This window comes from Cyclopterus lumpus, chromosome 3 (genome assembly GCF_009769545.1).
Source record: "Cyclopterus lumpus isolate fCycLum1 chromosome 3, fCycLum1.pri, whole genome shotgun sequence".
Taxonomy (NCBI): Eukaryota; Metazoa; Chordata; class Actinopteri; order Perciformes; family Cyclopteridae; genus Cyclopterus; species Cyclopterus lumpus.
This window is the reverse complement of record NC_046968.1, coordinates 22,337,023-22,351,380: the sequence shown is the minus strand read 5'-3', so window position 1 is coordinate 22,351,380 and position 14,358 is coordinate 22,337,023. Positions and strand designations below refer to the sequence as shown.

General features: G+C 42.6%; 1 protein-coding gene across 3 annotated transcripts in view; it reads left to right on the top strand.

Annotated features, from left to right (window-relative positions):
* The window catches only part of fto (FTO alpha-ketoglutarate dependent dioxygenase), a 111,386-nt gene that overhangs the window by 37,691 nt on the left and 59,337 nt on the right, over positions 1 to 14,358 (top strand). For all 3 annotated transcript variants that reach the window (XM_034529275.1, XM_034529276.1, XM_034529274.1), the window contains one exon: positions 12,770 to 12,903. In XM_034529275.1, coding sequence (XP_034385166.1) covers positions 12,770 to 12,903 — 134 coding nt within the window. The remainder of the gene's footprint in view (positions 1 to 12,769; positions 12,904 to 14,358) is intronic.

The following is a 14,358-nucleotide window of genomic DNA, read 5'->3' as shown; positions in this document are numbered from 1 at the left end:
AGGAGTGGTCGGGTAAAGGGAGGCCAGTGAGCTGTAGGGAGAGACACACAGAGAGGGGGAGGAGGTAGAGAGAAAAAAAAGAGAGAAGGGTTGTGTGTGTGTGTGTGTTGGGGAGGAGGGGTGGGGGGGTCAATGTAAATGTTATTGCTGTGTGAGCTCATTTGATCAAAGTCCTGGAAAGGTTAAGCGAATCCAATCTGGTTTTGTATGGCAGAGTGGAGACACAGGCGCTGGGGAAGAAACCCCCAGGACGGAGAATGGATTATCATATTGGCGCTGGAGTAGCAGGGGCCTCCGATGGACAGTTTACCCGGCCCGTAATGCGTTTAGACAGCAATTGGCCTTAATAACCTTTATTGACTTCAGCGGGTCAGTGCCAAGAATCTAATTATCAAAGTGTATCAATTTCATTGGAGTTTAGAGTTGCACCGCTCCAAATAATTATTTTAAGGTCGGGCCGGGGCAATTAATCCCCTCTCCACTTATTTGATGGCTTTGTAAAACATTCTAAATGTTATGGTTTCTGTAGCGCGTCTCGCCGTAAATAATTTCAGGGAGCAATTTTTTGTAATGCATTATTTGGAGAGCTCGCCGCACTGGTCCCACCGCGGGAAGGAGGCAGCATATAAGTCAAAGGCCACAGCTGAATCGTGTTGCAGATGTGTTACCAGCAGTCATTTTTCTCTTTTTCGCTCGACATTTTACTCTCACAGTCGGGCAGAGTTTTACACCCACTTTATATGCACACATGGAACCCAGATTCATTACAAGTGTGAACTAAGCAGTAAAGTGTTTAAAGACCATTTATATTGCTCATTATGAAGCCATTTATTATCTCTTACATTAAATCACACTGTGTTTAGGCATCATATTGTTTAGCATTTTAAGCTCTTTACTTGGCAAATAGGCTTATATATTTATTATATTTCAATTCTTTGTGGTTCTCGCACTATGTGCATGTGTCCGTGTGTATGCATGCGGGTGTTTGTGTCTATGTGTCTTCTTATGTGTGTGTGCAGTATGAATGGAAAAAGGTAAATGTGCAGCTGCACTGTAGTTTATCCTTCATTGAGAGTCAATACGTGCCGTTACCTGGATAGTAGCAGCTGTATTTCCTTATCGCACAACATAGACTAGAGGCCTAATCCACACACTCATTATTGCACGGCCTTGTTTACCCGCGGCTCAATATTAGCTTGCTTGCTTTGCCCTATTTAGACGGAGCCGTATAAAAAAGAAATTACTCAAAGATTATTGTTATTATTCATTTAAAGAGGAAATATATGGCTGATAATACATTTGACATCACGCAGCTGCTTGTGTTTGGAAATATAAAAATGAAAAGAAGCAGGAAGAGACGGGGAGAGAGGGAGAGAGAGAGGGGAGAAAATGTAGCGGTGCAAAGGTATTTGCAATTCTCTTTGAAGTCCCTATTCAACAGGGTAAGCTGAATTTTCGGCAGTGCCTGATAGTGTTCTGCGTAAATGCTTAAACCCCTTTAGAGAATTTTCATGGGCAGATACGCAGTGGCTTGAAGGGAGCGTTTATGTTACCTGGAGCCAATGCAGCCCGCAGCTTTGTACCTAAAGATGTACACTAGTAGTGAATGGAATCCCACAGAGGTTTGTCAATGACAGAATCTCACCGCAACATCGCTGTAAGCCGAAGCAGGGGGGAAAAAAGAGCTACGAGCAGGTTTAACCCCATCACTTCTCAGCTGGCGTCTCCAGTATGCATTTATTTATATACATGGTCACAGACATGAAGGGACAAAAACACCAGGACGGACAGAGCAGCGCGCACACTTACTAGCATGCTTGGCGGCGTCCATGGAGTTTAACAGAAGTTTAAAGAAGGCGGATTTCATTTTTTTTTTTTATATATCCTTTCATTGATTTATTTTGAAGCTATATTGCATTATTACAATATTGTGTTTTTTGTTTCTTTCTACTATTTTACATGATAGAATATAAATGGCCTATTCAAATGTGCGCACACGGTGGCCAATCATAATTGCGCTATATTTGTGTGTAATCTTTTTTGTAATAACACGATGTAGCTGATTGTGCTGTATGCTAAGGTGGGGTGAGTCGTTACATTTTCATTCCCACAATAGACCTGTGCAAACGTGTCGTTTCTGGGCTGTGACGACTACATTTGGGAAAGAGGAACTTAGCCCTCCGTGACTTTATTATGCATGTGTGGAAACTGCAAAGGTAACAATGCTATTGTTGTTGTTTTTTTTTTTACGTCACTGCCATGTATGAAAGAAAGTGTGCTCACCAAAAACTCCCACATTGTTTTTTCTTTGTACTTATAACTGTCAGCTACAGTATGGAGTACACCTCTTCTTTACACTGAGGGGGTGGGGAGTTTTATTGACAGCGGTTTGGATAATTTATTTTGTTTGCCTGTGAATTGTGATGTTGACAGTGTTTTTACTGTATCAGCAGGCTTTGAAGGCGGCTCGTCTCGTCTTCTTAGAAAACAAATGAGCACTTTACAGAGACTGATCTGCCTTATCCGCTTAGCAGATTCCTCAATCCCTGCATTTATTTATTTACTTACGTATTCATTTACTTACCTCTGTATGGATTTAGTTTGAATGCTCTCCCCCTCTACTCATAGCCACCCCCTCCTCTTCCTCTCCCTCACTTCATCCTTGGCCCCGATCAGCAAGATAAGCCTTCAGAGGAGGGGAGATAACATCCATTAAAGTGGTAAAGAGGAATTATGGGGCAGCCCAGATTAATCACTGCTCAGCTTAATCGCATTCAGTGCGGACGGCGGGGTTGGCTGCAGGGCTCTGCTTTTTCCTGTGTGTCATACCAACACAGATAGAGATGCAAGGAAGGAGTGTGTGTTTGTGTGTCGAAAAGGGCCTTGATGGAGGGGAAAGTATAAAAAGATGAAAGGGAGATTTCCGAACATCTCGTAGCAAAGCCCGCCCCTCTTATAGCGGACTAGAGACATCACCACTAACCAGCTCTTGATATATGATTATCCCAGTACTTTGATCCAGGTGTGATTGTTTACTCGCGCAGACAGTCGTGTCGTAAAAGAAATGACCACAGACACAAGAAAACACACTGATTTGTCACTTAAAGCAAAGGAAATAACTGTAACTCTTGTTCAATTCATGCCGTTTTAGTGGAATATTGATCTTATTGAATACATGGCCAGACCTTGTCATATTACTTGTCGATATTTCTCATATTCTGAGATATTGATGGACACATTTAGATGTGGCGCTGAGCTTTATAAGCCAGACAGAGCAAAAGTAGAGCCTTGTTACTCTGAACTTTTATTAAAACCATTCAAATCTGAATGTGGTTCCTTATCAGGTCGTGTTGATACACACTATTGTTTTTCTGCATGTCACCTCAAATTAATTTAGCATTTATTTGTACAGCTCCTAATCACAGTCACAGTCTCAGAGGATCTCCCACACATAGCAAACCAATAATTTAAAACACAATAATGAAAATGAAAACAGCCCACCCCCAACTGTAGAGCGCTCCAAAATCTAATCGGGGACAAAAATAGAACATTCCTTATTTTGGTTCTAACGGAGAGGATAAAGGCAACCAATTTTCTGGCATAATTACAAACAGGTGGGATCAAAAAAAATATCCATCTACAAAGAAATGTTTTACACAAAATAATCGAAAAATACAAACAAACAAAAGTTTCATCTTTGAGGCCGCTGTAGGCATAAGGTCTGCAATGTGATGCGAATGTAATCCTTAAACAGCTTTTTGAGTGTTGCATCTCGCACAGCAAAACGCTGCTTAATACCTCGGCACCTTGCTAATTCTTCAGAATCACTGAAGTAGCTATCGCGTTACACACTCGGAGTACATCAAGCCTTGATGTGAAAAGTGAGGGCAGAGAACGCAGTGATCCTGACGGAAATACGATGTTAAATGATGTGAATCGCTCGAAGAAATGCAAAGAAGAGGAAAGAAATATCGGAAAACACTGATGACGATAATTCTGTCATTTTGGAGGATGTTTGGGAGGTGGAACAGGGAAGTGAGGTGAAAGGAGGAGAGCGATACAGTTAGACTTAAGTTGGGACTAAAAGCTGATGCTGTAGATGCGTTAAGGGGATTTGAGCACAGTCGGGAGGAAGTACAAATCCTGGGAGCATTCTGGGAAGTTACATGTTTTTTTTGTCACCTTTCAAAACATGGCATGTACAGTATAAAGAGGGTAACCCAACAGCGGCCTGAGATGTGTGTTTTCTGGTGAAGCAGATTCTCTCCCATGTGGAGCCTCAAAGGAAAATCTGTTTTTGTAGTTTTGACCATCGATTCCTATCAGTTATGTTTTTACGCGCCAGTTGCCCTGCTGAGATCCCAACACTGGTAACTACCCCCTTTACAATAGAGAGCACTATTAAAAATGTTTCGGGAAATCCCTTCAATATGTCACTCCAGTTGTTTAAATAAAACATGTTGAAACCAGAAAAGTACACAATCCCTAAGAGTGCATCATAATCCACTGCATTGTTAACCCATGAGCACATGTACAACCACGAGTGTATGGCATTTCAAAGTTGAACCAAGAAGTTGCTGCCATGCCGAACGGTGTTGCTGCATTTGATCAGTGAAGTTGTCGAGAAAACATATTTCCATAACCAAAGAGAATGATACCAGGCAGTCACAAAAAACAACAACAAAAAATGTTTGCAGCGGCAGACAGGGAGGAAACACAAATATGGAACTCATTGTTGAGCTCCACCACACCGGTGAGGCCGAGAGCGGTCGTCCTTCCAGGTGGCGAATCTCTTCCACGATCATATCCTCCGCGATCTGATGCGTGGTGTTAAATGGGTGAGATGTAGGACAATGTAATTAACGCTAGTCCTTTAGCGGGCCCCGCCTCGCTCCGCTGGGAGCGCCCGATATAGCGCTCATTAATTCCTATTTGTGTGTAATGAGAGGGTCATGTTGGATGTAATAAATGGCTCTTTTATTTGGGTGAGAGCTGCAGGGCGGCATCCTCTCCTGGCTAAGAGTCTCATAAACACCCTTCAGCTGCTCTCATCAGCCTCCCATGGTGGAAAGCCATCACACTTACACACACACACACAAATAACACAATAGTGCGGGAGAGTATACTGTGTAAACGTGGGGAAACACAGGTGTATTTAGAAACCCTCTAACATTATCATTTGTTCTATTAATGAGTAGTAGTACTCCAGGCTGTCCTGACATGCGACATTGTGTCCAAAGATCTTGTATCTTGTTTAACTTTTCTTTTCTTTTTTTTTTTGGCAAATTAATTATACTGCTGAGGAGACTTAGCCATAATATAAAAAAAACATTTTAGAGGTGCTACATTACGTACACAATATGACCATTGTAACACCCCTCGAAGTAGAAGAGCTGACCAGCAGATATCGAGTAGTGGCACCATAAGGGCATCATATGTTAAAACGTTTCTTAGATGAACTCTTTACATTTAAAGCACCACGTCAGTGTTTGTGCATATGCATACATTGTACTGTACGTAAACTTAATTTAAGACATTTAAATGTATCTAAAACTACACATTGATTGTTCTAATACTCGAGTGTTTCAACACTTCCAGCAAGAGTTGGCAGTTGAAAAGCATCATAATTAGTGTCTTTTCTGTCGAAAGATTAAACCTGGGATACAAACAATGACATAAATGTCATGAAACGCAGTTTGAACTCGACAGCTTCTTGATGCCGAGATGCAAAGTCATTTATATTTAAAGATTCATTGCAATAACTAGCTACATGATATCATGTATTCACTTTTAATTTCTTTGAATGAATTATATCAGAATTATGCAGAGCAGCTTTGTGTTGAACATACAGCATTACATTGAAGAAATACACCAGTGTGTCTGTGACTTCTTAGCAAGATTGAAGTAGACAGCATCTTATAGAGTATGTGAGTCCATAATCCGGTTATATGTAACTGCTTCATGGCGTCTGCCATTGTCTATTACTGTATAGCCGCATAGTTTGGAGAGAATTGTTTCAGGCAACAAAGCTGCCAGTCTAAACACAACTGAGCTATAGGGAAGCAGCTGATTAAACTCATAATGCATAGTGCTTTGAATTATCAATACTAGGAGTTGAGGTAGAATGATGCAACTGAAATGCGACCACAAACGTACATTTTTAAATTGAGCACATCATTTAAATCCAGAATAAGATCGCAAATAAACCAAACTGATGTTAAAGGGACAGTCCCCTGCTTCCCCGTTATGCTATTTATTAATCTTGATTATTTTGTTGTGTTGCCTAATGTTGGAGAGATGTCTGTCTTCTGTTGAATATCTTGGACCTAAATGGCTCTCGGTTTGAGGTGCTCAAAATGAAAATGGCAAAAAAAACAACCATCAACAGCAAGTGTCTTTTTTTTACTGCAATCATGACCTGGTTACTCAAGATAATCCACAGAATTTGTTCTGAGCAGATTTTGTCTTCACTGATAAATAGCAGCAAAGAGGAAAAATATTTGTATAATAATTTGATTTGGGGTTGAATTGTCCCTTTTAACATGGTTGGCTAATCTCATGAAAAAACAAATGTATAATTTAAACAAACCAAGGTTTGTTTATGGCTGTTACTATAACGTTTTTTTTTTATGGTAGGCAACCGGCGGATCCTAATCTGTTCTACTTTAGACACAGCCATGTTCACTGTACTCTAAAGGTAATTCACAATTCATGTCAGACGAGACATATAAGAGGTCCTGTTTAGTTTCGCTCCACCATTTTCAGCCAGATGCAAAAATGTAAGAATCACTACGCTTCTTGTAGTCAATCAAAACTTTGTTAGTGGCACATTTTCAGTCCCTGCAGACATTAGTAAAAAAAAATAAAACAACAACCTGTATTTGAGCGTGGAAACCCTTTTTTTTTTTATTGGTTTAGCATTTTTTAAGACCTGAAGTATGGTGCAGTGTATGTTACACTGTAACTCCCGGGCTTAGAAAAGGCTGGCTTTGGCCCCAGTCAGCAAAAAGCTTTTTACTGGCAGGAGAGTGAGGTGCTGATCACAATCTGCTATCTAGCTGGGATCTAGACTCAGCTTTCATATAGTGAAAGAGAGTAAGAGGGTTTTAACAGAGCAGAAGGTGCTTGAGTGTCACGCTCATCGCAAACATCTCTGTCCAGCTCTGTCTTCATTGTTCTGAATTAGTCAAAGCGCCTCTCAAAGCTTTCTTGTGATGGATGGATGACGCATTCTTGCGTGTGTCTGTGTGTGTGTCTGTGTGTGTGTGTGTGTCCTGTCCCAGCCTGCTGGACAGCTCATTCAGACTAAGAACTATGTGGTTTAGCCATTAAGGCCAACTGAATCCACACTCCTTGTCGTGAAGCGGAGACAAAAGCCGCGCAAGAAACAGGCCGGTGAATTTTTATGCGATATTTGTGGGCCCATTGGACTTCAACCCAACAACAGATTTGCCTTTTCTTCTTGTCACCAAAAGGGAGCAGCAACAAAAGCCTGTGAGTTCTGCTTCATTTGACCCTGTGGAAAGCATATGTCCTTCCATCCCGCCTGTATTCTGCCCAGAAGATGGAGTGCCGTTGGGGCCAGAGAAAGCATCCCTGCCCACTTGAGTGTGTTACAATGACTTCAAACAAAATCACTTGTCAGGGGTCTTTCCTTTTTGGGAGTGTCTCCACCCCCCAACCCCAACCCATTGTCACTTCAAACATGCTGCTCTGGTGTTTCAGACACATTTTTCTAATGTTTTACACTCCATATAATCTGCTGTCTGTAGCAAAGCCCATTTTACTAGCTGACATAATTGATGGTGCCCGCGACCTTGCAAGGTCAATGTGGCAGAAGGGTCTTGGTTTCTATCACCACGGAGATTGCGAAAACACATTAACACGCACAGAGGAAAATTAGGGAACTTTAGATGCCCTTCTAATGCATTTGAAGTATGTTGTTTTGTAGTAGAAAGTATTTTTAGGGATCTTTTCAGAAATAACTAAATCTACATTTTAGGTATTGGTTTCAACACTCATTACCATTCAAAGGATGCACTCAGTGGCCATTTTTTAGGTAAACCTGCGCAATCCAATGCATAACAGCCATGCCATAACATCTATCTTTACTTCTACCATAATGTTTAGTTTTTGGTTGCTTAGTCCAAAATGTGTAAATTAAATTATATCTTAATGATTGAGGTCATAGATAAATGTATTACTCATTAAATCCTTTTATCAAATCCAGTACAGTACAGTTTTATACCTCTTTGAAAGGGTCAACACAAACTGAATATTGTAGGCATCATACAAGTAGACATTATAGCAGAACAGTAATATTAGACTGAGACTTTACAGGTGGACAAAATAAAGTGGACACTGACTGCCTTTTTAAAATATCTTGAATGTTTTTTTTTGTTTTGTTTTTTGAGTAACTGCAAACTTACTTTGCGAGCTGCTCAGGGGTTGCACAGATAAATCAAAAGACAAACACGCGGACATACAAAGAAAAGACTAGAATCATCTTTGAGAGAACATTTTTGATAGGACTGGCTTTTCTCATTTTCTTCACTCGTTCCTCTTTGATAATATGAAAGGTTGTGAGGCTACAAAGTCTGGAAGTCAACCCTGACCAGCAATGTTGACACCATTCACTCTGCCCTCTACACACACGCAGACCGACACACACACACCTGTGTGTTTATCAGACAATCTTACGTAATGGAAACTGAACAAATTTAATTTCAGATATGCCTCAATTTTTAACCATCTGTAATCATGTGACAGCAGGCAGACGGCAGGAAAATATTCACACACATACACGCACACACACTCACACTTTTTATGACTTGTGATGTCACAGAGAAGTGAATGTGGTCTGGGCTTATTTCTTCCTGGGCTAATATAATTTTTCCACCGGTGGAGAGTCCCCCCCCCAGAGCAAAGTAACTCGACAGTGGCATGCAGCAAAAAACACACAGATCCCTTGTCCAGAGTAGAACTGGTCCTGGCAGGATCACAGCTCCCAAGTTGTTTATATCAGTGAGCAGAAGCTATCCATTACCCCGAGCAAGGTGCCTGATGCCTTTTTCCACCAGCGGTCAAAGTGATATTGGTTTCATGTATTAGAGGGGAGAGGGAAATGGAGTCTGCCAAACTCCCACTCCTAAGGCCTATGACATCAGATGTCGGAGCAGCTGGGCTCAAACTGTAGCTGAAGTCAGTGTCTGAAGATTCAGTATGAAGTCAATCAAATGAATGGTTGTCAAGAAAAATTATGAATATAAATATGTTACATAGCTCTGCAGCATCTCTGGTCTCTCTTTCTCTGTCTGTTCTTGAATGTCCTGTCGCGAGCGGCCTGTACCCAAATTTGGCTGTGTAAACCGTTTTAATATTGGTGCCATCTCAGCACACTACACAGTGGGAACACAACACATAACTACTATATATGCCCTGTAGATGTCAGACATGATTGTTGGCCGGCAGAGAGACAGGCAGGTCCACTGGCCTGCTGCCGGGCCTGTTCCACAGGGAAGTGGCAGGGAGACCAGCGAGGCTCCATGGCGGATAATTAACACCAGCCACCAGCCAAAATCTGGGGAATGTGAATGGAATGTACTGTGGATTTTCGTTTACCACCTACCTGTTTTTTAGGGAGCCACCCATCATTTAGAGGGTCTATTCTGGTGTTCAACTCATCCATGTCTGGTAAAATAGTTAAAAGGGGAGGTTTGTTTTGAATTTGAAGATTTTGAAGCGTTTATGGCCTCCCGATTATAAAAAGTTTCCCATTTAAGAGGGTGCCAGTGAGCTTAAGAGTGCTCTGGGTCCCCTGAAAGTCCTGGTCTAAAGTCAGCTTAGACATTTCATGGGGTGTTAACAGTTCCTCTAGCTAGTAGCTCTTTTTCATGCAGTATAAACCTCCAGTTTTGCATGCATCTTATTTTAACCCTCCTACCTTTGAGCTATTACGTGACCTACAATTCTGAGAAGTTTTAAGGGATGTACACCATATTGCACATGTGTAGCAACAAACAATCGCCCCATTCTATTATTCTGTGTAGAGTGAGTGACGTGATGTTATGTGATGGAATAGACAGATGCTTGTTGGTGTTAAGATACAGTCCTGGCTCGAGGTGTTAGTGAGCCGCCCCAGGCTGCCCTCCAGCGAGCCTTCGCTTGGAACGCTATCATCACTCCAGCTCCCCTTCAACCACAAAATCACCTCAGCCTGGCTGCATGTTTGTTTACCTACCCTGCTTCTGCACCGGGCCGGAAATGTTCTGTTGGGCAATGGAAGGGGTTGGGTTTGGGATCTGGGGACCAGGGATGGAGGTACCCAGATCCTCCTTGTCCTCTTGTTCACCTCGGGATGTGGCCGAGGTCAGGGCACATCTGTGGTCACCATCATGCTGAGGGAGGAGGAGGCTGAGGATAGCTACTGTCATCATGCAGTAAATATAAGGAAAGAGGGGGATGATTAGTGCTAACACAGGCCCGGAGATAAAGGACTGTGGTCCTGCCGTGGATGACTGAGGTAGGGCTTGACCAGTAAACAACCAGAGGAATCTAAATGGCCTCAGGATCAGCCTGTGGCTAAACCTGAAGGCCTCTCTCAGCACTGGGTCTTCTAAACACAAGACCATAGGCAAACACACATGAACAATTTCATTAGTAGGATGCTTGGTAACACACATTCATAATATCATAGGCACACCTGTACTCACACAAACCAGCTGAGAACGAACAAAATGAGAGGCTTTAGCATACACTCCCACAAATGTACACACACTCTCCCAAAGCAGAAGTTGTGAGGCCGGCCGGGGTTTATTTCTGACTGTCAGTTGGGACAGAAAGCTTTTGGACATCAATCTATGGGCTGTGATGATTCAGAGCATATCTATTGCCTCGACTTAACATGGAGACTAACAGCCAGCTGTGCTAACTGCACAAAAAGTTGAAACAATGGCAAAAGTGGCGACAGAGCTATAGATGGTTAGCCTGAGGGACAACAGTCAGTGTGTGTGTGGTTGGCACGCGGTTATCAGCGTTAACCAACGGGCCAATGGGGGAACATCAGAGAGACTCACATGCAGTAAAATGCATGCGCGGCCGGCCTAACTATGTAAACAAAGCACATACACGTTTCGGATTACAATACCCAGAGAGAGGGAAAGCGACTCCATTCTCTGCTCAGGTAGCAATTACTCCACAGTATCTTTACATTGCAAATAGATGTTTGCTCCAATATTTATTCTCTGAATTTCAATTGAGCACCTGTAAATTATTCATTGGCTTCATTTTTATTTTTGTTTTAGCATGGTTAGAATGAGCTCCTTCGACTGCATTGCCTCTCTTTTCCTGCCACTCGTTCCGTTCCCATGGCCAGCTATGGGAAGAGCCGTAGCGAATTCAGAAGCACGTCAGAGCCGGTTTCAGATCAACTACAAATCACTTGCGCTTGAGACGCTAAACAGCTAGCTACGAAATGTGATGTCTACCAGCTGAGATGGTGATACAGTCTGAATGCACTTTCTGGCACTTTCTTGCCCTGACAATCATCCCAGGAAGACGGGGTTTGATCCAAACTGAAAAGTACAATTTCCATAGGGAGTACAGCCGGCCCCGCTTCTTCCTGGTCACTGTAATCTTTGGTGTCTCCTTCGAGTCAGGTGTAATCAGTCACACACCGCCACGTGTTTTGACACCTGTCCTGTGTGGTGTGGAGGAAGTAAGCACATTACTCTGCTGCAAATAAGACTCCTTTCCCTTGAAAATAGACACACAGACAATCAAACCGATCTTCACATGAATTAAGACAGACAGGTAGATTGTCAGAAATGGATTAAAAAAAAGAGGGAGAGGAGAAGAAATGAAGGTTCCCTTACATTGTGAGGTTTTTTTTTTAAAAGAGGGTTTGACGACTGGGGAGGCGAGTGACTGTTAATGGGAAGAAATGAACGCGCTTTACTGGTGGATGTGACAGGAAGAGACTGTTCTTAACAAGGCGTCAGAGTCAGTCAGAGTTACAGATCCATCACTTCTCAGAGGCTGGGAGCAGGAGGAGGGGGAGACATTTAAGGATATTCAGAGAGGGAGAGAGTATGTGAAGGGTAGAGAAGAAGAGGGAGAAAGAGGGATTTGAGTGTGGCTGACAGCACTGCATTTAATTTGGGCTGCCAGATCCTTTTTCATTTGACTCCCTCTCAACCAGCTTAGAGGCTGTGGAGGACTTGGAGGCGAAGGTTTGCCAGGATGTCTCAGATTAGCAATGATGTGCCACGTCACACTTTAAGCCGGCCTGTAATTCATGTTCAACAGGGGGATACTCACACATTACACTGTGCTGTGCAGGACGTGATTAATTGACTCACACTCTAATATTGGATGTAATTTGCCCATCCTCTGATGTGAAACTGACTTTATACTAGACTTACTGTATGTCGCCGTCCCAGGGACGTTATAATGGAGTTTTGACTCGGCTGCGTAATTTCTAAACTGAAGAAGCTCAATGATGGAGGGAATTGCTTCAGGTATTCTTTCAACTCAATTCCATGTGGTTTCATATTGAGGGGAATTTAAATGGAACCAAATATTTGTCATACTCAAGGATGTAGTGGGTAGTAAACCATGTCATCGTAGTTTCTTTTTTATGAAGACAATTTTTCTGTATGGACATTACAGGAAAAACAAGTGGTTTTTTTGGGAATGGTGTTTTTTTTTTTCTCCTGATGGTCATATCTTTGTTCGCACATATCCTATTTTCTACTTTTTTCTTTTTCAGACCATGCTCTTCCTGGATACAGTGGAGGGGGAGGAGGAAGAGGGTCAGGAAGGAGAGGGAAGGAGAGAGATGGCAGAAACCTTGCTGTCTACCTTGACAGAGAGGCACCAGCAAAGACAGACATGGAGAGACAGGTAACACAATGTACCACCAACTTTGGGTCCTCAAAAAAAATACATCACTCACTGATGTGTGAGACAGGTAAAGTAGGACACTCTATGAAGCACGAGCACTGTCTCCTATTCGGAATGGGAACACCATCACACACAAATAAGTGTCACCCCAAACTCATTTTGGAAATGAGCTATTCTGCTTAATATTTAAAGCTTTATTTTGAATTCATACATTTTGCAGCGGTCTGCTGAGTAAAATGTAGGTTTCTATTTTAGTAGCCTTGAAATACCCAAAACAAGGTCATAGAATACATTTTGCGTGCCGGAAATCACAAAAATGTTCATTCCAATTAGATAGCCCAAAACTGCAGCAAGCACATTAAAACTAATGGGGAATATTGACTATCAGTTATTGAAACTATGAGCCTGCAAACAATAAATAACACATGCGAAACACTTCAAGGGCCAACACCCAGGATGTGAATACACATGAGTATCATTACCAGGAAGCAACAGAGGCAAATATTTTGTGAATCCCAAAAATGTGACACAACTTTGAGGCACACAAGTAGATGTCGCGACCCGCGCTATTGACATGATAGCAAGTGCAAGCCTCGCAGTGGCGGCTCGTAGGGTTAACAGCTGTGACCACATTGGTAGGCATCGTGGTCCTACTTTCATTCAGAGGTGATGTAAATTCCACAGATATGGTGTAGTTGGTGTTTGTTTGTTTGTTTGTGTTTGTGGGTCTGGCAGCTATCACCGCTATCACTACGACACGTGTGTCTTGGATAAACCCAGTCACTTCCTTCCTCCCAGATAAGGGCCGAGAGCTCATGGATTAGAACACTGGCCATTCATTCAGATAAAGTAGGGCCTCGCTCACTTGCACACACACACACACACACACACACACACGCGCACACGCACACGCACACGCACACACACAGTGTGAGTGTTATTTTAGCTGTTCATTATCTCAGTCACTCTCCCCCTGAGCACTAGCAAGGACACACACAAACACTGGCATGCATGTATATACTAGCTCTGCATTTACGTATGTTTCACTGCTTATTGTCTCTATCAATGGTTTTGACCTCAGTGTCACACACATACACATACACACACTTTGGACCAGACGTGATCCAGAGCCTAAAGAAAGCAAAAGTGCCGGGGGCAGTTTCCACAGAATAGAAATTCCTGAAAACAACATCTTCTCCTTTGAAAGATATATGTCAGCTTCCTGCAGTGTGGCTGTCCTCATGGCGCCCCTCTGTTTTGAGTTGTCCCCCTTAGTTGACCCTTAGCTATGCCCCATCCAGATGAGCCTTGTAAACAGGCTGTTTCCACACACCTTGCTTCGCTGTGTCGACGCCCACGGCCTCACAACTCTTGATGTAGGGCCAGCTCTGATAGTGCATTCCGGCTGCAGGTGCTGAAAGCTAGAAACCATGTCGCCACACCCACCCCCAACCT